A 22,361-nucleotide genomic window follows, 5' to 3' on the forward strand; every position below is an offset into this window, starting at 1 on the left:
ATTTTCTGCTCGTATATTAGACCATCAGATTATAATACTAGATTGGTCTTAAAAATGGTTTCAGATGCCTGTTTCGTTGTTAAAGGAGAAAATTGCAAATGAAATTGGTCTTCCAGTTGGTCAGCAACGGCTGATTTTTAGAGGAAAAGTCTTAAAGGACGAGCATGTGCTATCTGAGTATCGTATCCTTCCAATTGTGACTCGTTGTTTTTAGTTAGAATAATTTATGGTCGACTGGATGTTTTCGTAGTTGTTGAATAATTTGTTTATCTTTTTGTAAGCAAAGCACAATAGGTATGGCTAGTGTCTTCTCATTATTCAACATTGCTATCAGTCTGGCTTTTGAAAAAGAATGGATTTGATTTTAAGGCAGATGGAAATGATATAGCTTGAATCAAATGAGGAAATGAGTTTGTGTTTGAAAATTGTGGTGCTTATCTATTTGTTTTATACCATAATCCTTAACCATTGAAGATATCGAGAATGGGCATACCTTGCATCTAGTTGAAAGGCAACCAAATCAGTCACAGGCTTCTGGTAATAGTACTGCTGAGCCAGCTGGTGCTAATGGTAATGCAGGTATAACTTAAGGATGCATTCATGTTGAAGTTTTTTCTCCCCTCCACTAGGTTTCTGTCAGATTTAATTACATCAATGCTTTGTTGTATTGTACTGTACTAGTGATAAATCTTCTTATTTGGAAGGAAATGATGCAGCCTCCGTGCCTCCTCGTAACCGTGTTGGACAAATTTCACACAGTGTTGTTCTTGGAACTTTTAATGTGGGGGACCAAGGGGAAGGCATTGTTCCTGACCTTACACGGGTGTGTCTTTTGTAATTAGCATCTATATCTTAGTAGCTCATATTCATTGTTTATTCTGTTAAGTTTTCCAAAAAGTACTTTTGCTATTACCAAAGAAATATAGCTGTGCCATGTTTTCAGGTTATTGGGGCAGTTTTGAATTCTATTGGAATTGGTGGTCAGAACACAAGTAGTCCTCCCAATGCTACCCAACCTGCTACAGTTAGTATCGCGTTTTGTTTGAAAAGCTCTTTATCCCTTGTATTTGCATCATTTTGATATATATTTTTTTTGTACTACACATTTCCAACTTTTTTTAATCCAAAATTGACTTTGATCAAGTCCATAGCCTATCTGTTGCCTAGGTTAATAGGTTTTTAAGTAAGTTTCTTGTGATTTTTCTTGCAACATTCCTAAATATTGTTGTTTAGTCCCATCCTTTTGACATCCATTACCATTTCTAATAAGTAAAACGTGAGACATTTACTTGCTTATTACCTGCTTCAGGTGGCTTGTATTCCTTAGTGCATAAAACCTTCATATATATATATATATATATCCTTCCCAATATTTTTAAATATCAAGTATCTTGAGTTTTTATCTAATTTTGGAGACTTTATTTTCCCCAATTTTTTGGAGGGCTAAAATGTGTACTTTTCCTCATGATACTACTTGTTTGCTACGAATTGTCAAAGAGATTTGATGCGGATCACAGGCTTGTGCTTTGATGTTTGTGTATGTTGTTTTGCTGCATGCATTGTGCAATATATGTCCATTGAACCAAGTAGCCAAGTAGGTATGTATTTAAACTAGAGCTCAATCTATCTGTACAGGCTCCGCTAGGGAATGAAGCTGCGGGCGTGAATTCTGGGAATCAAAATGCATCTGGAAATCAAGCACAGTCTGGCCAGACATTTCCTGGTCAGGCATTCCAATCTCTGCCTCATGTTGTTCAAATTCCTGTGGCTTCTGGGGCCATACCAATCCCTTCTCTCAATGCTGTATGAACATAGTAACATTTATGCATTACTCTCCAAATCTTGAAATTTAATGCATTGTTGACTACAATTAACAATTTTCCTCATTCATTTTCTTTTACATTTCAGCCAATTCCTGATTCATTGAACACACTCTCTGAATTTATAAATCGCATGGAACAGACACTATTGCTAAATGGTGATGACACTGACACTTGATTTTTTTAATGTAAATGAAAAGGAAATGGAGTTATATAGATTTATTTATGCAGGTTATCAGTCAAATTTATCTTCAACTAATGCTGGAGATCAACGGGTTGAATTGCCTACCAATGCACAAGGGTTGCCGACAGTTGAAGCATTAAGCACCATCTTGCATCGTACAGAACAGTTGCTTAGTCATCAAGCTGTTGCTGCGATATCTGTAATTAAGGCTTCCCTTTTACAAATATTCATACTTACCCTTTTAATGATTTATTCGGGGGATGCATTTATTACTTAGTCTCTTGTTATATAAAACTTCCAATTTCCTCTTTCCTTATTGTCCATCTCTGATCAGTGATCACATATGTTCGCGCAATGAAGCATAGATACTAAACATAATACGAGTCTTAAGTTACTTCTGAGAAACACAGAGATATTGTTATCGCGATGAAGTTCATATTTAAATGTAGGATCATTATGTTTATTAACCTTTCCATCCTTATCATGTATCCTATCTGAATGTTTTATCTATAATTTGGGACTCTAGCATATTGCTGGACGGTTGGAGCGAGAGGGAACTTCGTCTGATTTAAGTATAAGGGATCAAATACAGTCAGAGTCAGCACAATTAGGACTTGCTATGCAGCATTTGGGCACACTTTTACTTGAGCTTGGCCGAACAATCTTAACCCTGCGCATGGGACAGTCTCCTGTATGTTTTCATCCTTTGCTTAAGGGATTTGGTTTAGTTTATTGTGTCAACAGATCCTTCAGGTTAATATTCAATTTTCAGGCAGAATCTGCTGTAAATGCTGGACCTGCAGTTTATATTTCTCCATCAGGGCCAAATCCTGTAATGGTTCAGGTTTGACATTTTTTAAATCTATAATGTTTTTTAATGGTGCTTCCAGACCAATTATTTCAGCATTAGGTGATGCTTCTTCAAAATGCAATTAATTAATTCAAACGGGAAACTGGAATTTTGCTTATGTCCTTGTTTAACATTTTCTCCAGTCTTTTGGACAGGTTGGATAGTGTTTACATTGTAGTTTCTGATGTTACTGATGTGCTATTTTCAGCCCTTTCCTCTTCAGACAAACTCACTATTTGGTGGTCCTATTCCTTCTTCAACTCCTCCAGCATTTGGTGCCATTGGTATTGGAAGTGCTCCGCGGAATGTGAACATTCATATACATGCTGGTACATATAACTAGTTCTGGGTTTTCTTTGAATCGTTCAAACCTTTAATAACTCTTCTTTGTACCAGGTACTGCTCTTGCTCCCATTGTTTCAGCAATTAGTTCTAGGACAAATAATGGAGAAGGGACAAGAAATGAAAACCGTAATGAGCCTGGCCCTGGGGATTCAGGTTCTGCACGTGCGTTGCCCGTTAGAAATTTCATGTCGGCAGCCTTCCCATCTCACCCTCCTGGTGTTGGAGTTGCCAGTGGCACACAGACTGGGTTAGGTGTTTCTACTTCACAGCCACCACCTAATTCAACTCCATGGTCATCTGCTGCAAATGAAGCGAATTTCTTTAGGAACTTAGTTCGTAATATACAAGGAGATAACACAGCTCCATCAGGTGCTTGTCAATTTCTTGTGCAAAATATGTAACTTCCGCTAGCATTCAAGTTTTTAAACTGTTTTTGCATCTAAACAGGTCAGATGGCATCAACTGGCCGAGACTTGTCTTCTGGTTCTGAATCAAGGTCTTCCCAGAGAGATGAGCAGGCAGATACCACCGGGATGAATGGCTTCAGAACTGCAACTGCATCCTCAGTTGGCTGTGGCTCTGTAAGTGGAGCTGTAGTACTTCTACCCATACCTAATTATATATCTATTCCCCATAAAAATTTTAATTGACTAATATTTAACCTCAATCACAACCAGCTCCAAACTGAGGCAGTGCAAACCTGTGATAATGATGAGAGAGTTGTTTCAGTTGACAATTACCCTTCAAGTTCTTCCGGTCAAGGTTTACAAAGCTCTTCTGGTGGAGAAACAACAGTGAAATCAGAACAAGTAAAGGATGCTCCATCTGCAAGTGCGAAACAGGGTGTAGCTGAACCTGCCAGAGCTGCTCCTCTTGGATTGGGCATGGGTGGCTTGGAGCGTAAGGTAAGCTTATTTGTGATTTTTTTCTGACTAAGATGCCTTAAATTTCCCCATTGATGTGGCATGCTCTGTGAAATGTATTTGTTCGCCTTGATGTTGGAATGGTATTTCCATATCATTTAAAAGGCTGCTGTAGTTTCTTCTCTGCTGTCCCTTCGAAAATTTTATTCATATATTTTAGAAAATGTAATTTGAGAGATGAGTCTGAATTTGAGCAGTGAATCCCAGTAATACATCAGGAGGTATTCTTCAACATTTTGTTTAAAATTATTTATAGACAAATTTATTTGTGAAAACAGAGGCGGACGCGACTTCAACCTCCTGTAAGTAAAGGCGCTGATGTATCATCCGGTTCTTCTGTCAACCAAAGTCACCAAACTGGAACAGAGGGTCAACACACATTACAAGCTCTTCCAAGTCATGGCTCTTCTGTGAATGCAAGAAATCCTAATAGACCATCCCAGCAGCCGCTACCCTCTAGTAATAGGCAGATTGATATGGCTGGTTTGATGTCTCAGGTTTTGCATAGCCCTGCTTTGAATGGTTTGCTTGAAGGGGTTTCACAGCAAACTGGGGTTGACTCACCTAATGGCTTGAGGAATATGTTGCAGCAGTTCACGCAGAGCCCACAGATGATGAACACAGTCAATCAAATTGTCCAACAGGTTGGCAGTCAGGATATGGGAAATATGTTTGCCGGGATGGAAAGGGGGCAAGGGGGTGGCATTGATTTTTCAACGATTCTTCAACAGCTGATGCCTATTGTATCCCGAGCGCCTGGTGGGGATACTCCTCCTCCACTATTCTCTGCTGTAGAACCTGAAAACTCCGATAATACAACTTTACAGGTCTGTACGCATATTCCTGTATTACTGCACATCCATGTTTTGTAATTTATCTGGGCTATTGAGAAAATAAGATTAGCTTCTAGTTACTTGCTTTGGTTTAGATAATCGTATCTTCAGCTTCTTTTGGTTTGCTCTCAACCATAATATTGCAATAGTAGTAGTTACAAATGTATATTTATCTCCTATGTATTCCAGCTCAACCTTCAAGAAGTGGTGGATAGGATTGATCACTTGAGCCCACCAACAGATGTTTTCCGTGCTGTAGCTGAAAATGCCGTCCTGGTATCTGGGGGTGTAAATGTTACCGATGATATTCTGGATGAGTTATGCAGTAATGAGAGTCTTGCCAGCGTAAGTATTCTTTGGTGTTGTGCTTCTGCTTTTAAGCTTTTGCATACAGGTCTTGTGCATATGAACTCTTAAAAGTTGGACACACTTGATTGCGCAGGAATATTTGGAGACGTTGCGATATGATGTGAGACAGCGGCTAAATGGACATTCTGAGCAGGACAAGTCGTAATTGCAGCTTTTGTGGATATGTATTTTCTGCTTCATTGCCTCTATTTCGTGTGGCCATCCTAGGTGTCTTTCTAGTTTCTAGAAAGTTTGGGTAATTGTGACTAATTGGTCTGGATCATTCTGACAGACATCCAGATGGATGTGTGAAATTTTAATTTTCCCCACACGCCTTGGTTATAACTTATAACAATGAGGCGTTGGATAGCCCCACTTATTTTTTTTCCCCCTTGGATGGAGATAGCCCCACTTGAAATGGTTTAATACTTTTATCAACTTTTGGGCTAAATTCAGACACAAGAAGAATTCATCAAAAATAGTATCTGTACATGTTGCGTCCTTGCGGATTTTAGTGATCTGATTTCGTTACAACTATTGAGGGTCTTTAGTATTTGACCATTGATGTGGACGATATGATAGGTGATCTGATGGTGCAGGTGCAATCAATCGTCACCATTTCTGTAAATTGTAATGTGGGATTACTGATCTTGCCCCTGAATTGGGCTGGGTACACGTTTGGTTGACTTCAGAGGAGCTGAAGTACTAAGTAATAACACCGCCACCGTAAGTAGCATATACATAGCACGTAACTGGCGTGTTAACTCTCGAGAATCACCTAGAATGATTTTGCAACTCCATAGTCTATACCCTCGACTTGAGATGTAAAACGTAATTAGTTGGTAATAAACAAGGCTTCCAAGAATATTCAAAACAAGCATCATATTAGTTGCCTAACACTTGCGTTGAAGGCATGTCAAAATGACATCGTAACATTACATGAAAAGAAATCACTAATGTAAAGAAATCACTTCCTATGATTCTTTAAAGAGAATTGTTAGAGAATTATCAGAATTTATTGTTTGTGGTTATCTTTTTTAGTAATCAATCTAATATTTTTTATTTTAGTAATCTAACAATATATTTTTGTCTATATTTTTAACTATGAATGACTTATGACAAAAAATAATAAATTTTAATTGAAGAATGCTAAAGAGCCAGTAAGTTTTGTAATTTATAGTCATCAATTAGTCATTAATAATATTTTTAATGATAGAAGATTACATCTAATGGTGTGGAATTATTCATTTTTCTTTTACTGGTTAAATGATAGTCAAATTTTAATAAGAGTGCTAGTCACCTAAACTTTTTTATTTTAATTTTCATCTGGCATTCTTCTTCTTTAATGTAGTAATCAAGTTTCATTTCTTTTTTATCTTTGACTACTTGACAGCTGACCGTTATAAGTATAAATAGGTACAGGGAAGTAAAATTAAAAGACCAAAATTGAAAATTCAAATGTAAGGAGGAGGATAGCAAGAGGAATAAGATATTGTTAAATCAAGTAGAGAAGTAGCACCACCAACCCTTGGACATATTTAATAATGACAATCCTTGGACAGACTATAAGTTGTTGTCTTAGTCGGAATTTATAGGTGTATAGGAATCGAAATAATGCCTTAGATCTCTTTAAAATTGCTGTGTTAAAAACCATCGGCAGACAACAATTTTAAAGTTAATTGTGATGCAAATTTATATTTAAATTCAAATTTAGCAGACTTTGTGTGTATTATTAGAGATTCTTAAGGAGATTGAATCTCGGACTGCTTTGGAAGCATTCTCTCTTAGTCTATCATTAGATATAAATTATTTGTTGTTTGAAGGAAGTTGGTTTTAGTTTGGAATTGCAGTTTATATGCAAAACGAATTGCCTTGACATTCTACCCAAACAGATTTAGTTCATAAGATTGAGGAGCTTTTATCTCGTCTTTGCCTTGTTTATGTTGAGTGGGTGTTTTGGGAAGCAAATAGAGTTGCGAATTAAATGAATAAATATGGTGCCAAAAGTAACTCTAATATAGTAACTCTAATAATATTATTTGGTCCGAATCTTGTGTTGTAATCGGATATAGAAAATAATTTGCTTTGTTTCTTTAAATGTTTAGACAAAAAAAAAAATTCAGGTAGAGAAGAATATTAGGTGATCTAGTGAGGTGGAAAGAAAAAAGAGCAAAGGATCGAATGGGGCTGATGGGGAACGCGATGAAGGAAAAGGAGAGCTTGGTCCAGATGTTGGCGATGACCGCAATCCTTGGTCTGAGCGTGAGGTGTTTGGATCACAAGTACCGAATCCGGCAGCTTCAAAAGGAAACCACTGCCCTCAGACACACGCAAGTATCCCTCACGCGCCGCATCAAAAGCATCAAGCGTGCCCTCCTTCGCGAAGCTTCTCTCCACTCTCTTTTTCCGACCACAACAACAACATTGAATACTGCCCTCTCTTCACTGTGAGTTTAATTTTCGCAGGGATTTCCGATCTTGTTTAGTTCTTATGAATCAAAAACGAATGCGGTTATGATAATTACAACGGTTAATGTCTAGTGTAGTGAAACAATTAAACAATTATATTCTTTGGCTTATCCTCTTCTTAAGGTCATCCCTTCCATCTGGATTTTAAGAGTGTGATTCTATAATATATGGTTCCCAGTTGACGTGTTGTAGTTTTATTCGTCGTCGTCTCTGTTCTATATATAGTTTTGCTTTTCTTTTAATCAACCTGGATCTTGTCTGGTGTGCCACGCGTACTAGTGAATGCTTGCGATGATTATTAATTTTAGATTGATGATGTTGTTGACTTTTTGCATGGGTCAGTTAAAATTGGACACGTATATTATATGGTCACTGACTGCACTGGATTGACACCAGGAAGGTTCCTACGATATATATCCTGTAAATCTACCTAAATCATATGCTGGTCCATCCCATTATAAAATGTGTAATGGGTATTCAAGCCTTCAATCATATAAACTAATGCCACATGCAAATGAGACCAAATCGTTTGATTTTGGAAAGGAAATTCTCTTGTACAACTTGCAAGCTACGCGAATTATTGTAGATTTATCTCAAGGGATGGACCGATGGAGACGAAAAGACAATTATTTAATCTCATTACACTTTACTGCTTAGCTGCAGTTAAAGGGATTCAGATTTAATATATATTTTGCACATTTTTGAAACGGATACACCGTTCTAATTTAATTTTCTCAAACTTTAAGCAACTGATGGCTCTGTTTTTTTTATTACTTTGTGAAGAGCTTTGTCTTCTTTTCTTCCCCCTACCCTTTGCAACATTTATTGTCCAACGTAATTACATTAAGTTTGTTGAAACATAAAGGATAGCAAGAAGGCATAGTATTCAATGAGACACCGAATCCGTTGTTGGAAAAGGAAAGAGCAAAGATTATAGTACTACCACCGTTGTTTTAAAGCTTTATATAGCCATTAATTAATATAATGTTAATAGCTTTTTAAAAAACAAATTCTAAAAATTGACAAAAGAACATATGAATTTTTACACGGTTGTTAGATGTATATTTTAATTTTTTTAATGAATGATGTGTATACACTAATATCAAATTTTGTTGGTAATTTTTACCCTTTCGTCATCTAAATAATTTTTTTGGTAATAGTGGCTATTAGGTAGTATTTTATTTGCCATGGTAGCTCTATGCAATTCTTGTTTATTTTCATTAATTGTTTACAACATCTTCTTCATCTTTTCATCGATCTTCTATTTGTTTTTTTTTACCGATTTTTATTTACTTTTTTTACTCTGTTCCTAAATTTTCCAATTTTTTTAACATCAATAACTTTATCAGCCTAAACGAAATAATTACACCTCAATTTAACTTTTTACATTCATAAATTCGAGGGTAATTTCAACCATTTCACATAAGTTGTATAGTATTTATTATCATAAATAGAATGAGAAATCACATACGTCCCATAACAAACAACAAAAAAACAATCTTATTGTGTTTCATTTTATAGCAGACTCAAGTATTACTGCGTCAAACAATCTTATTGTGTTTCACTCTATAACAGACTCAAGTACTACTGCGTCAAGTATATGCAGATAGTCAGATACTTGTCGTTGTTGTAGCTGAATTTCTTCTTCTTATTTTTCGACGCAGAAGAAGAGCCACCACAACCACTTGCACAAACATAAAATATGTTATTCCTTTGTTGAGATTGTGACATTTTAGTATGTTAAAGTTTACAAATTTCAAATATTAGAAACACAAAGAAGATTTAGAGAGAGAATTTTACTTTAATATCATAATTTTTTGTTATTGTTTGTTAAATTCAGGTCACACAATACAATATACAGAGCTATTATAATCCATAGTCAATATGATGCCACCTAACGGTCAATACTATCGAAAAAATTATTTAAGTGACGGAATGATAAAAATAATAAACAAAATTTGATATTAGTGTGTAGTACCGATCGGCTGGTCCGATCAGTTTAACTGCGAATCGGTAATTTTTACGGTTTGGTTTAACATAAAAAACCGTTAAAAACAAAATCGTTTTTAAACCGTTGAATCGGCCGAGAATCGATCGATCGGACCGAATCAGAACCCGACCGATTTTGAAAAACGGCGTCGTTTTCCGTTCTGTTAGCATCAATGGAATGGCCATGTCTCCTTAGCACAACCCCTCGAGCCATTCTTCAATCTTTCTCCCAAAACACAACCCTAGATTACAAGTCCCCCACCGCCACAGGGCTCAGCGCCGCCGTTCGTTGCTCTCAAGCACCACCGTATTTTCGTCCGACCGTCCGTGCTTCTCCCTCATTCGAAAATCGGTGCGTCTTCCTTGAGCTCGCCGTCATTCGCTGCCTCGCTGGTCTTTCTCAAACCCTAGCCTCCATCACTCTCCTCTTCAAGCTGTGTCACCGCCGCCGTCGAATCTGGTTCAACCGTCGTCCCTGCTGTTTCAGCGTCGTCGCAGCTCGTTTCTGCCGTCGCGTCGCATATGCTCCACTCTCCTCTGCCGTCGCGTCGCGCTGCGAAGGGGAAAGAAGGGGTGGAGGTCGCGGGAGGGTGTGGCTGGTTTATCTGCTTCACTCCTAACATCTGTGCTACCAACAACATTGGAAGATCTTCTTGCTCTTGGCATTTGTTCTGCTGGCGGGTATTATGATTTTCTATTTTTATTTGTAGTTGACTTTCTTTCTCATTAGTAATAACTATGCCTTATTGTTACTTATTAGTATAAAGGTTCGCCGTCGACTATAAGGCTAGGGTACTGCCATTAGTGCAACCTGCATTCCCGAATTGTGGTGTTTGTGATGGCGGCGACAACAACCGAAAACGTATTGAAAGAAACGGTGCAGCGATATGAAGAAGACGCAAGCGACGATAAGAGCTTCGAGGAGCTCGGTGTGGACGCTCGTCTCATTCGTGCCTTGCTCAAGAAAGGAATCGACAAGCCCACACCAATTCAGAGAGTCGCTATTCCACTCATTCTGGTCACTCTCTAGCCCCCCTTACTTCTAATTGTTAGTTAGCCAGTTAGTTAGTTAGTGAGTTATTAGTTACAAGATTAGATATTATTGTCAGTGGCAACGACTTTCTGTTTTGCCGAGTTCCGATATAGCTGGTTGGTTGGTTGGTTAAGTTAGTTAGAAGTTGGTTAGGTTTTACGAGATTCTGTGCATTCTGCAATGTAGGGTCTCCAATTAGGGAAGCTCACTAGTTCATTTGTTTTTTTAGGAAGGTAAGGATGTGGTTGCTCGTGCGAAGACAGGTTCTGGGAAGACGTTTGCTTACCTTCTCCCCATGCTACAGAAACTATTCGCTAATGTTGATCGCAAGAAGCAGGCACCCAATGCTTTTGTTCTTGTTCCGACTCGCGAGCTGTGTCAACAGGTTGGTTTTCTTTAGCTTTGTTAAAGATGTTCTCTTTATGTGTGTGTTTTCCTCTTTCGTTCTACTTTGCTAATATGTTTCAATTGGATTGTGATTTCAGGTCTACGCAGAGGTTGTGTCACTCATTGAGTTATGCCGAGTTCAACTGAAAGTCGCCCAATTGAATAGCAATATGCAAGCTTCTGATCTGGTTAGTTACCATGCCTTCTTTTTTGTTATTGTTTCTTCATTATCACTAGTTTTCGGAGCCAATTTATATTTGTATGTGATGCCATGATGTGTGGAAATTTTATTATTTTGTTTGTAATTGTTAGTTCGTAGTGCATGCTGCGTAAATCTTATTGCTATCTTTGTTCTGCATTGGGTTTGCAGCGTGCAGCTCTGACTGGACCTCCTGATATTTTGATATCCACACCTGCTTGCCTAGCAAAGTGCTTGTTTGATGGTGTACTTCAACCAGCTTCCATTAATGCTACGCTTGAAACTCTAATTCTTGATGAGGTGAAATCAGATGTAGCATATTGTTTGTATAGTATCTAGTTGTCTACATTTTATTCTTAGTTGAACATTTTCTAGGACAGCTGTCGGTTTCTTTCTTTATATTGAGTACTTTATGTTCACACTGGACTTCGATTGCATTTTGCAAAATCTGACCTGCTATGTGTTGACAAGAATAACTTGATTAGATGACTATACATTTTTTTTTTGGTTTCCATGGTTCTTATCAACTTTCAATTTCCAAATACTGGAAATATCATTCTAATCCAAGTTAAAGATGAATAACCCTTGATTGTGCTACTCATTTTTGCATCTATTGAATGATATTCTCAATTCTTGTGCTTCCAGGCAGATCTTCTGTTATCATATGGATATGAAAATGATATAAAATCTTTTACGCCTCATTTACCCAGAAGTTGCCAGTGTCTTCTTATGTCCGCAACATCAAGGTGTGTTATTTTGCATCATCAGTGTTTCTGCCACTTGTCATGTATGTTTTGCTCAATTATTTAATTATCATGAGCATGTACATCTCTCATTCTTCAATTCTGTTTTTGTTGTGCTTGAATCTTGTTTCATTATATTAGATAATAGGTGACTGAAAACAGGTAGTTAAATTCTTGCACTTTTGTAAACACCTTGATTACTATAGAAAAATTGGCTCAATAAAATTTTGTTGGCAAGTGTTTTGTTGTTTAAGATCATTGATCATTCCATGACTTTATTCTAGGACTGATCTTACATTGCATATGTCTATGGTTTAAGTTCTATTCAATTATATTGATTTGTTTGAGACGTACTATTGACTCATGCAGTACTGATGTTGACAAACTAAAGAAGTTGATTCTACACAATCCATTCATTTTGACTTTGCCTGAAGTGGGAAATAATAAGGATGACGTCATCCCAAAAAATGTTCAGCAGTTCTGGGTGAGACATTACTTTCTTCTCATATCTTTGGTATTATGAAGTAGTTGGGATTATGTTAATTCTTTTGTGCATCTGCAACAATATTGCATCACATATTCACTCACATCTGTGTACACTCTAGAAATGGGGATGATCTTTTATGTTTATATATTTATTTGATTTGGGGTGAGAAGAGTTTTAGTCCTTGAAAATAAAATCGTAATTTGATCCATTCGCACTTGGGAAAAATGTTAGGCTTGTGTTACACTGGTATTTATTTTAATGGAAATACAGAAATATAATAGAAACGTAAAAGATAACAGAGGAATTTCGAGAGTCCTCTTCTCTCCTAGCCTAGGCCTTTCCAAATCTTTTCCTACCTCTCACCTAATCAGCTCCACCTTTTATTGCCTTCCCTCAAATTAAGTATCATAATTAGCATTCAACTCCTACGATTACGCCTCCCTGATTCTCTCATCTGACTAATCCAATCATCAATTATTGTCACTTATGATTACACATTTCTCCTACCCTATTATTCCTCCTTTTTCTTTATTGCTTCTTCTAGAATAATGATAAGGTAAAGGAATTATTTTCTTTCCTTTTTGGCTGCCTTTGCTGCTGACTCAGCATTCTCTCTCTCTCCAAGGTATGTAACAGCTTGTTATCATTTTTTTTAATTATCTTACATGTCACCTCCGTGGAGGTGCTTAAATATATTTTTACATTATGTTTTCCTTTCTGGAGGTGATTCCTGATTCAATATTATTACTTTGGAGTTAATAATCCTTTAACATTTTTCATCAAATATCTTTTTCTCAGATCTCGTGCCCTGCCAATGATAAATTGCTCTACACCCTTGCTGTTTTGAAGTTGGAGTTAGTGCAAAAAAAAGTTCTGATATTCACTAATGACATAGACATGAGTTTCAGATTGAAATTGTTCCTAGAAAAGGTATACACAGTTGTTCTTATGCATTCAATGAATTGAATCCAACTAATTTTATGTTAGTTACATCATGCATGTCATACACGAATGTTAGTACATATACATAATATTGTATTAGACTTGCATTGACTTTTGTACAGTGTCAGTATGATTGATAATGAATAAAATTTTTATCTCACTTATTCCTTCTTTCATTTTTTATCAAAATGTTTTGGATTAAATTTTAAATCAACCTGTAGTATCTTGATGGAGTTTGTAACTGTTAGGGTTCTATCTCGCTTCTCGACCTCATTAAAAAATTCCTCTGCACCAATGCTCATGGTCTAAACCCTAAACATTTAGACTTGAGTTGGGATTATTTTGTTGTCATCATTGCTTCCTCTATCTAATTTTTCCCATGTTTTTTCTAGTTTGGGATTAAGTCTGCTGTTTTAAATGCTGAGTTGCCACAGAATTCCCGACTCCATATTATTGAGGTATGCAATATTATCCAGTTTACTTCCTCCTTTTTCTGTTTATTTTATTTTATATTTTTAAATGATTGCTGATATGTGCATATGGCTTTTGGCACTTAACATAGCACTATGGCTTTTTCTTCCAAGTGAAGAATTAGAACTTAATAAATATATGTTTTCTTAAGATGTGGATTTTATTATTATTTGTGGGTTTATATTGTTTCTCATGATTTTGATATATCTGAATTTATCAGGAGTTCAATGCTGGTCTGTTTGATTATCTTATTGCAACTGATGTCAGTCAGTCGAAGGAGAAGGATGAAGCACCTAAAGAAGGCAAAGGATCACGAAAGTCTAGGAAACATAAACTTAAACTCGATTCTGAATTTGGAGTAGTAAGGGGAATTGATTTCAAAAATGTATTCACGGTAATCAACTCCTCCCTTCTGTGTATTTGTCATGCAGCTATCTATTACATGTTTGACATTGTTGCTCTGCTATGCCATTTTAGAAAGAGTTACACAATTGTAAATTTAATCTTGTGATTATGTCTGCATTCCATGGGGAAAATGCTCTGTATACTGAACAATTAGTTAATTTTTTCCCTCCTTCTTGATGGACAGGTTATAAACTTTGATATGCCTCGAAGTGTTGCAGGATATGTACATCGAATTGGACGTACAGGAAGAGCATATAGTTCTGGTGCTTCTATTTCTCTGGTGAGCTTATCCGACAAATAAAGCCTGCTTTTTTCCAGTGAGTGAATTCGAAGGCGTATATCCTTATCAGATTAGATTTGTTTGTTCGTCTCGTGTCCTGGTCCACTGGGTATACTAGAAAGATTAAAGGTGCACCAGCTATGCATTCCTGGCTAATTTATCTGTATGCCTTTGTTTCTTCATAGGTTTCAACAGATGAGATGGAAACATTGGAAGAAGTAAAAGCTTTTGTTGGTGATGATGAAAACAAGGGCTCAAACACAATTGTGGAGTTTCCTTTCCTCACCAAGAATGCAGTTGAATCTTTGCGGTATAGGGCTGAGGTGATTTATCATTTCCTATTTTCCTTTACTCTTGAAGAAAAAACTTGTAAACAACCATAGCAATTCATTAATGCTTCAAGTAGTTAGTCTTTGAGTGACATGATATATTTTCTACTACATTTTGATTTAAAATATAGTTTAAAGATGGAATTACTTATTTAATTTGTTACATAGTTTGTGACTTTAAGAAAAAGGGCAGCCCAGTCCACGTTCCAGAGAATGGCTGCACCTAAAGACATCAGGGACTGCTCCCAATAATTGTTGTTCCAAGGTTCCCCTTCCTGGTAGAGTTTGTGACTAAATTTAGAAAAATCGTTGTGTGCTTGAGAATATTGATTGACAAGCCCGGTGTGTCTTTCCGCCATTTCTATTTTTCTTTTACTTGAAGATTTAGTGTATATGCATGTCATGGTATATTCATGGCATTAGAAAGATTTAGAAAAAAAATCTTCCTGTTCTTTTCTCTGATTTTAAGTGTATATGCATGGCATTCCTAATTATATTTGGAAATCATAGTTGCTTTTTTAGATAATATGTTTATCATAATAATGCAGGACATTTTCTGATTTAGGTTGAAGGCCCACTTTGAAAGTAATCCAAGAGACTTAGGTAATGAAACTAATTGGTTTTCTTGTGCTTGTGATGGGCAGTTTTACATTTATATCTGAAGAAGTTAAATATTAAGGTTTCAAATTGTATTTGGGGTTGAGCAGATCTGTTGAAACATGACAAAGTTTTAAGCAAGAATGCACCTCCTTCGCACCTGCGTGATGTGCCCAACTACCTATTAGACAAGACCACCCAGGAGGCAAGGAAAATGGTCAAGCTTGCAAGTGATGCAATGGGAAATAATAATCGTCGCAAGGGATTCAAGAAAAAACCAAAAACAGGTGGAGACCCTCTGAAGGCTATCTCTGCTGCGGTATGATAACTTTACCTCCCATGGATCTTACCTCTTTCCTAATTTGTGTTCATTTCTATCTCGGACAGTGGGAGAGAGTGCAATGGGGAGAGGAGGGAGAAACAACAGGGGAAAAAAAGAAAAAATAAAAAACAGAGGAAGACGCTTTAAAGATAAATTTTTGTAGTGTTTGGTGCAACGACAGTTTTGTTTGGGGTGAATAAATTTTAATATGCTTGAGCCTTGAGCCGACACTATTGGATGGGGACGTATTAGTAATTATATAAAATTTGGAAAGATTTTGTAATGTTAGGTAGCGTTTGTTTTGAGGTACTGAGACAAAGATTGAGAGACTGAGATTCAGTATCGTGTTTGTTGGTTTAGAGACTGGTACTAAAATTTCTGTCTCTATCTCCAAAATTTTAATATTTCAGTACCTCAAAAAAGTAGGGACACGGAGGACTAAAATTTTTAGAAATGAAGGCTGAAACTTTAATAACATTTTATACCTAAAATACTCTCATTTCAATTAATTAATTTCAATTTTACCCTTTGTGCAAATTAAATTAGAGTTTCATTCTTGTTTCAATTCCTGTCTCCCATTTTGTACCAAACAGAATACTGAGATTTATTTCAATCTTTGTCTCTTAGTCTCTGTCTTTCAGTCTCAGTCTTTCCGTAGTCTTTCCGTCTCTGTCTCTTCATCAAACGCTACCTTAGAATATTCTAAGGACTTGATTACCGGATCTTGGCAAATGTTAAGACTTATTTAAAAAAATTTAAAACTATATGTACTTAGTTGAAAATTTGGTCAAATCATTGGGGCTTGCAGGTTAATTAGAAAATGAACACAACCAGTCAATATAATACTTGGTAGATCTCAGGATAAATTTCAATTGTGTGGAGTTTTTTTTTAGTTGTGATTTCTTTGTCCAATATGATATTTTATTTAAATATCTGTCCTTTTAGGTATCAAAAAGATCGCACAAAGGTGGAAGCCACAACAATACCGGTGGTAGACATAAGCACAAAAAGACTGACTGATTTATTCTAGAGTCTTGTAGCAGGCTCCACAATTTTGTTGTAATTTTGGTTCTAAATAGTATTGTAATTGTCGTGAAATTCAATTTAAAGCCAAAAGATTTGATTTAGACGATTCATTTCATTGATTGATAGGAAAAGGCAACATTGAAGCAAATATTATACCAAAAACAAAACATCAAGGCATTATTTAAGCGTTTTACACTAAACAACTATGTAGGACTTTTAACTTGCGTATTTCTATTAGACAGCAAAGAAGCTGACATTGGATTTAGATGCATTATTGCAAATGAGCATTTTGATGGATGACTTTTGGTTGTCGATTCACGTCAAGTTTTTCTTCTATCTCGATATTTCTCTTGTACACTTTAGGATTTTTAAGTCTCCAAGTAGATCTAATTCATCCATTATTGAGCAGTTTATTCTCGATTCTATGAGAATTGTTATGAAGGCTTTCATTTGTTTTCTTACAGTGGAAGTCTTATTTTCTTAGCCTAATTCTTCTTATGATCTCTCTTGGTTCTATTGTCTCTTCAATAAGTTTAGTAATGAGCATGGATTCTGATTTATTAACGCATTCTTTTGTAGCTTTGTGTGTTGACAACAATGAATAACAAAATAGTGAACCAAGTTTTAGAGGAGATAGCCCATGGTTCCCTTTGAGATGAGAACCAGAGGGGTGGGATTGGGGGTAGGGGAGAGAAAGAAGCGGTACTAGGGGTTAAACCTTAGATCTATCTGATTGCAAGAATGACAATATTTTCTCTTTTTGCGTTGCCTTTGATGTCAATGCCAAAGGCTTCCTTGATTTTTCTTAAATAAGTTTTAATTTGGTATCTGAATTCTTATTCGATAATTAGGTTATTAAACTTTGAATATGTTGAGTTTATTCCTCGAGTTTTATAACTATAAATTAAGTTGGTCTTTTTGTTATCAATCTAGTTAAATTATATAATGATTAATTGGCATTGTATTACGGGGGTTGCTACGATGATGACACCAACTTCATCTTCATGAGATGGAGGAGTATGTCCATTGAGAAATACGGAAAGTGTGCCTCTGATGTTGATTCGTGAAGGTACTCAACTAATTCTAATTTGTCGGTCTCTTTTGCTAGGAGCAACTGCAGTAGGTTTTGTCTGAGAGTTACTGTTAACTTGTTGGTGAGTTATTTTGTTAACGTAGTGAGTAATTTTTTATTAGTAAGATAAATTTAAGTTAAAAAAATAAGAAACCAAAATGAGAAAAGAAAATTGCATTGGATCGGATGTGAGACAAGACTAGGTTGATATTAATTGGGCTATGCTGTGTAGTGGACACCTAGTGCACGAATTCCCACACCTTCGTACAGCAAGTGCACTGGGTCGTAATACCTGAGTGAGTCAGGGCCGATCTTACGAGAATTGTGGTTTGAAGCAAGTTATGGTTATCTTGCCAGTCTTAGTCAAGCAAGATCAGAAGGTTGTTGATTTTTGAAAGATGGAATTACAATGTTTAATTATAAGAATAGGAATAGAGTTGTAGGAAAAATGTTCGTAAAGGGTAAAACCAATTGGATTAAGTAATAGGATTAGAGTTAAGAGTTGGAGTTGCTTTGTCTTTCTGAATTAACTCTGATACTACTGCTCTCCTTGCTTGTGAGTGATTTCTTCAATGGCAGGCTATATGTGATTGACACTGGTTTGAGCAGCTGCCAATACTCCTCCAGATCTGAAACCCAGGTTTAGTGCGGATCCATTCTGATTGAGGGTGAAGCTTCTTAGGATTCTAGCCTCTACCACAGAGACCCTAATCTCCCTGTAAATCGGCTGAACTGATGTCTCGAGAAGTCCCCAACGAAATCGTGGATTAGCCGTCTGAGAGACGTATATTCAAGCTGGTGGTTCATCATTGTCCGATGAAAGACGCACTCTGAACCCATGTAGAATATGATAACCTTATGCCAGTTCAACGCATTCATATTGATGAAGAACGAATATACATCTTTGAATCAATCAAACACGGATCGAAGAGAAAAGTAATACTTTTATTAATTTATAGGACTCAGCAGGGCTCCTCCCCTCAACCTAGGAGGTTTAGAAACTATGACTAAAAATAAAACAAAGTGTAAAATGTGTATGGTGTATGATATGGTCGAATGATTATGTAAAGTACACTTTAAATACTAAACAGATGACTAGTAAGGATAAAACAGTCTATTTAGTGCTAAAATCCACTTCTTGGGCCCACTTGGTAAGTGTTTGGGATGAGCTTTGATGAGATCCACGTAATTAGGCTTCCTTGGGCATGGAATGCCAACTGGGACGTCTTCTTTGGGCCTTTGGACATTGGGCTCTGCTCTTTGGGCGCTGGACGCCTAGAAGGGGGCAGGTAGCTGGCGTTGGATGCCAGTTTTGGGTCTTCTAATCCGAAGCAAAGTATGGACTATTATATATTTCTGGAAAGCTCTAGAAGTCAGCTTTCCATAGCCGTTGAGATTTCTCCATTTGAACTTCTGTAACTCCAGAAAAGCTCTTCCAAATGTAGGTAGTTCAAATCTGGACAGCATTTGCAGTGTTTTCTCTGTCTCTGAATCAGACTTTTGCTCCAACTCCTCAATTTCAGCCAAAAAATACCTGAAATTGCCCAAAATCACAAAAACTCATAATAGAGTCCAAAAATGTGAATTTAACACTAAAACCTATAAAAACTCAATAAAAACTAAACAAAAACTACTAAAAACTATATGAAAAAGATGTCAAAAAGCGTATAAAATATTCGCTCATCAACACTCAAGTGCGAAGGATGGACATGGAGATTTTCTTTCTAAGGTAGCGTAGGGAAGAGAAAAAGGGGGAGGGGGAGAGGGAGAAAAGGGGGGTTTTGTTTTGTTTGGCCGATCGAATTTGTGGGAGGAGTGATTTTTTTTTTTTATTTTATACAAGAGCAAATTGTTATTCATAAAAATTGTTAAACGATATTTATATATTTTGGCAAAAAAAAAATATACATCTACATCTAAACAAACAGATAAGTATCACGTATATTAAACTAAGATGTGTAATATTTAAAAATATACAAAAAAAAATATTTATGTTTTAACAATTTTATTTCTCAAAATTTTTATTATATTATTTTAATTTAATCTTTCTTTTTCCTTTTTCATTTAAAAAAAATAGCCTCCAATAATCCTCAACAATTGACACATAAAAACATATGTTAATTTTTTGGGTAAGCACCATAAAATCTCCCATTAAGATATACTACAATAGCCAAGGCAGTTGAAATCAAAATTTTATATAAAATCAAAAGAGTAAATTAAAAATATCAAATATCAAATTATATTTAAAACATAAAAATTATTTAATCTGATCAAAATTATCAGAATTTATTTATTTATTTTAAATCGTAATAAATTTTAACTTTTTGTCGGGTGCTATATGCATGATACTTACATCATCACAAATTTATTCATGTCTACATAAGAAAAATCCTAATATTGTGTATGTTATCTGTTATATATAGTTGTATTAATACCAAAAAAAAGAAAAAAAGATATATTGATGAGAGTTGAGATAACGCGTAAGTTATTGAAGTAATGAGCTTACAACATTGTTTTCTCAGCGTTGGTGACATATATGAAAACTATAGAACTCCGATCCGGTTGGTGTACATTCTTAGTAGTTGGTAGTCCCAATCTTTTAAATGATATATTACAGATCTGCCCAGCGTTCAAAGGAATGGGGAAGCAGATGAGAGACCGTGAACAACATTTTGAATTGGCACGTGAACCTTGCCCTATGCCCTGTGGGCCTATGGTTATATTCCAAAGTACACTGCCATTTACGAACTCTCAAGAAGACAGATTTAGCATTAGCAAATAGAGTTATTGCTCATAATATGTGCCACTTGGCTCGGACAAACTAGACATGTGCACAGTGCATTCAATAGTGTCTGGAAAATCTCCCCAATGTCAATGTGTTGTTGATGTTGAACCATGTAAAAATGCACCAATCATGAGTGGGAGCTTGGGAAAATGGTAGCGAAAATTTTTATAATGGTCACGAAAATTTACGCAATTATTCATTTTGATTTTCTAGATCTTATTATTTTTATAGTGGTTTTTTAGATACAATTTTAGACACTATAGTAGTCCCTATTTATATTTTTAATGATGAGCTATCTGTCGTGGTATTGACTTGTGATGACTTGTCACGCTGGAGTGAACCAAATCGTTGCCGTTTTAGTTTGGCACTCATTTTTGGCAAAAACGACACACCATTCAACTCAAATTAAACATATAAAACGATTTTGATTAAACACCTTCACTTCACTTGTCTTCTTCACTTCTATCTTTTTTGTTTTTCTTCTTCTTTCTCCTTCTCCTCTCTTTATCAATGCCATTGTCATAGAATTTTATTGGTGGAGTTAAAATTTTTGCGTCCGAAAGACATTTGAATAATTTCTCATTTTGTCGTTCACCTTCTCTTCCATCATAAGAAGTTTTGCTACTGTCGTTGTTAGTGAATATAATTTTTTTATTTTTTATTTTTTGCAATGCATAATGGTTCTTTATTATGTTTGTATTGTGAGTATGGTTGATGTTGTTTGCTTTTTTTTGTCAATATGGTTCTAGAATTTAATTAGATTGAAATTTTTTGAAGATGCTCTATTTGATTAGTTTACATTTAGATGAGACAAAATATTAATTTCTAATAATTTATAAGAAGATTTTCTGATTTTTAATTCCAAGCATAGAAAAATGAGCATAAAAACAAGTGGTACATAGAGTTATAGAGATTTAAATGATAAGTTAAGTTGTTTTTAGAAAAAGAATGTGATAGTAGGATCACTTAAATAAGTAGCATAAAAACATTGTTTTCTATTGTTTTTGGTCATTCTTATGGTGCTATTAACATCTCCATCAACTAATTTTTCTACCTGTTTAATCACTAAAACGAAAATCTCATTTACTTAATTAAATATCATAGTTTCTGAACATTAACATTAATCATTGAAAAAGAAGATGAAATGCACAACAATAAGTGTTAATTAGGAATTAGGCTTATATATTGAGTAAGGGTCTAAATTGGGTATAAATTAGAATTAAACTATGTCACTAAACTGTTGGAAAGCGTTCAGCGTGACAACAGATGATCACATTGGTATATCGAAAACGGACTCATCACCAAAAATGAATATTAAGACCACTATGAAGTCTAAAATTATATCTAAAAACCACTATAAGAAAATTAATATCTTAAGGATCAAAACGCGTAAATTTCAGAAACCATGATAAAAATTTACTCTTATTTAAATAAAAAGTGGTCGATGTATAATAGACCAACAAAGATGCAAAGTACTATAAAATACATATATAATTTTTTTTTTAAATTTAATGATTGAATA

At 35.6% G+C, this 22,361-nt stretch overlaps 2 protein-coding genes and 2 long non-coding RNA genes across 10 annotated transcripts in view; all 4 read left to right on the forward strand.

Annotated features, from left to right (window-relative positions):
- LOC107645338 (large proline-rich protein BAG6) lies at positions 65-5,837 on the forward strand (the record flags this gene model as incomplete). Of its 5 annotated transcripts, none has more annotated exon segments than XM_021103601.1 (16): positions 65-182; positions 475-579; positions 705-823; positions 944-1,024; positions 1,636-1,803; positions 1,909-1,978; positions 2,052-2,203; positions 2,531-2,695; positions 2,777-2,848; positions 3,063-3,183; positions 3,251-3,568; positions 3,647-3,780; positions 3,877-4,104; positions 4,401-4,949; positions 5,145-5,300; positions 5,376-5,837. In XM_021103601.1, coding segments are annotated over 16 exon segments (2,604 nt in total), but the record flags the coding sequence as incomplete, so codon positions are not given.
- LOC107645343 lies at positions 6,687-8,079 on the forward strand. The gene is made up of 2 exons (XR_001621447.2): positions 6,687-6,807; positions 7,427-8,079. It is a non-coding gene; the product is annotated as an uncharacterized LOC107645343 (long non-coding RNA).
- The window catches only part of LOC107646233 (DEAD-box ATP-dependent RNA helicase 16), a 26,500-nt gene continuing 14,073 nt past the window's right edge, over positions 9,935-22,361 (forward strand). The window contains exons 1-12 of one of the 3 annotated variants that reach the window (XM_021103605.1): positions 9,935-10,442; positions 10,522-10,779; positions 11,024-11,179; positions 11,280-11,369; positions 11,552-11,680; positions 12,026-12,126; positions 12,493-12,607; positions 13,409-13,540; positions 13,945-14,010; positions 14,244-14,417; positions 14,613-14,745; positions 14,894-15,031. In XM_021103605.1, coding sequence (XP_020959264.1) covers positions 10,600-10,779; positions 11,024-11,179; positions 11,280-11,369; positions 11,552-11,680; positions 12,026-12,126; positions 12,493-12,607; positions 13,409-13,540; positions 13,945-14,010; positions 14,244-14,417; positions 14,613-14,729 — 1,260 coding nt within the window. In that variant the 5' untranslated portion in view covers positions 9,935-10,442; positions 10,522-10,599 and the 3' untranslated portion in view covers positions 14,730-14,745; positions 14,894-15,031. Of the gene's footprint in view, positions 10,443-10,521; positions 10,780-11,023; positions 11,180-11,279; positions 11,370-11,551; positions 11,681-12,025; positions 12,127-12,492; positions 12,608-13,408; positions 13,541-13,944; positions 14,011-14,243; positions 14,418-14,612; positions 14,746-14,893; positions 15,032-22,361 lie in introns of those variants that run through there. The other 2 variants (XM_021103604.1, XM_016350432.2) reach the window with 2 other exon arrangements.
- LOC110263069 lies at positions 15,960-16,748 on the forward strand. The gene is made up of 2 exons (XR_002348062.1): positions 15,960-16,245; positions 16,653-16,748. It is a non-coding gene; the product is annotated as an uncharacterized LOC110263069 (long non-coding RNA).

This window comes from Arachis ipaensis, chromosome B06, assembly GCF_000816755.2.
Source record: "Arachis ipaensis cultivar K30076 chromosome B06, Araip1.1, whole genome shotgun sequence".
Classification (NCBI taxonomy): Eukaryota; Viridiplantae; Streptophyta; class Magnoliopsida; order Fabales; family Fabaceae; genus Arachis; species Arachis ipaensis.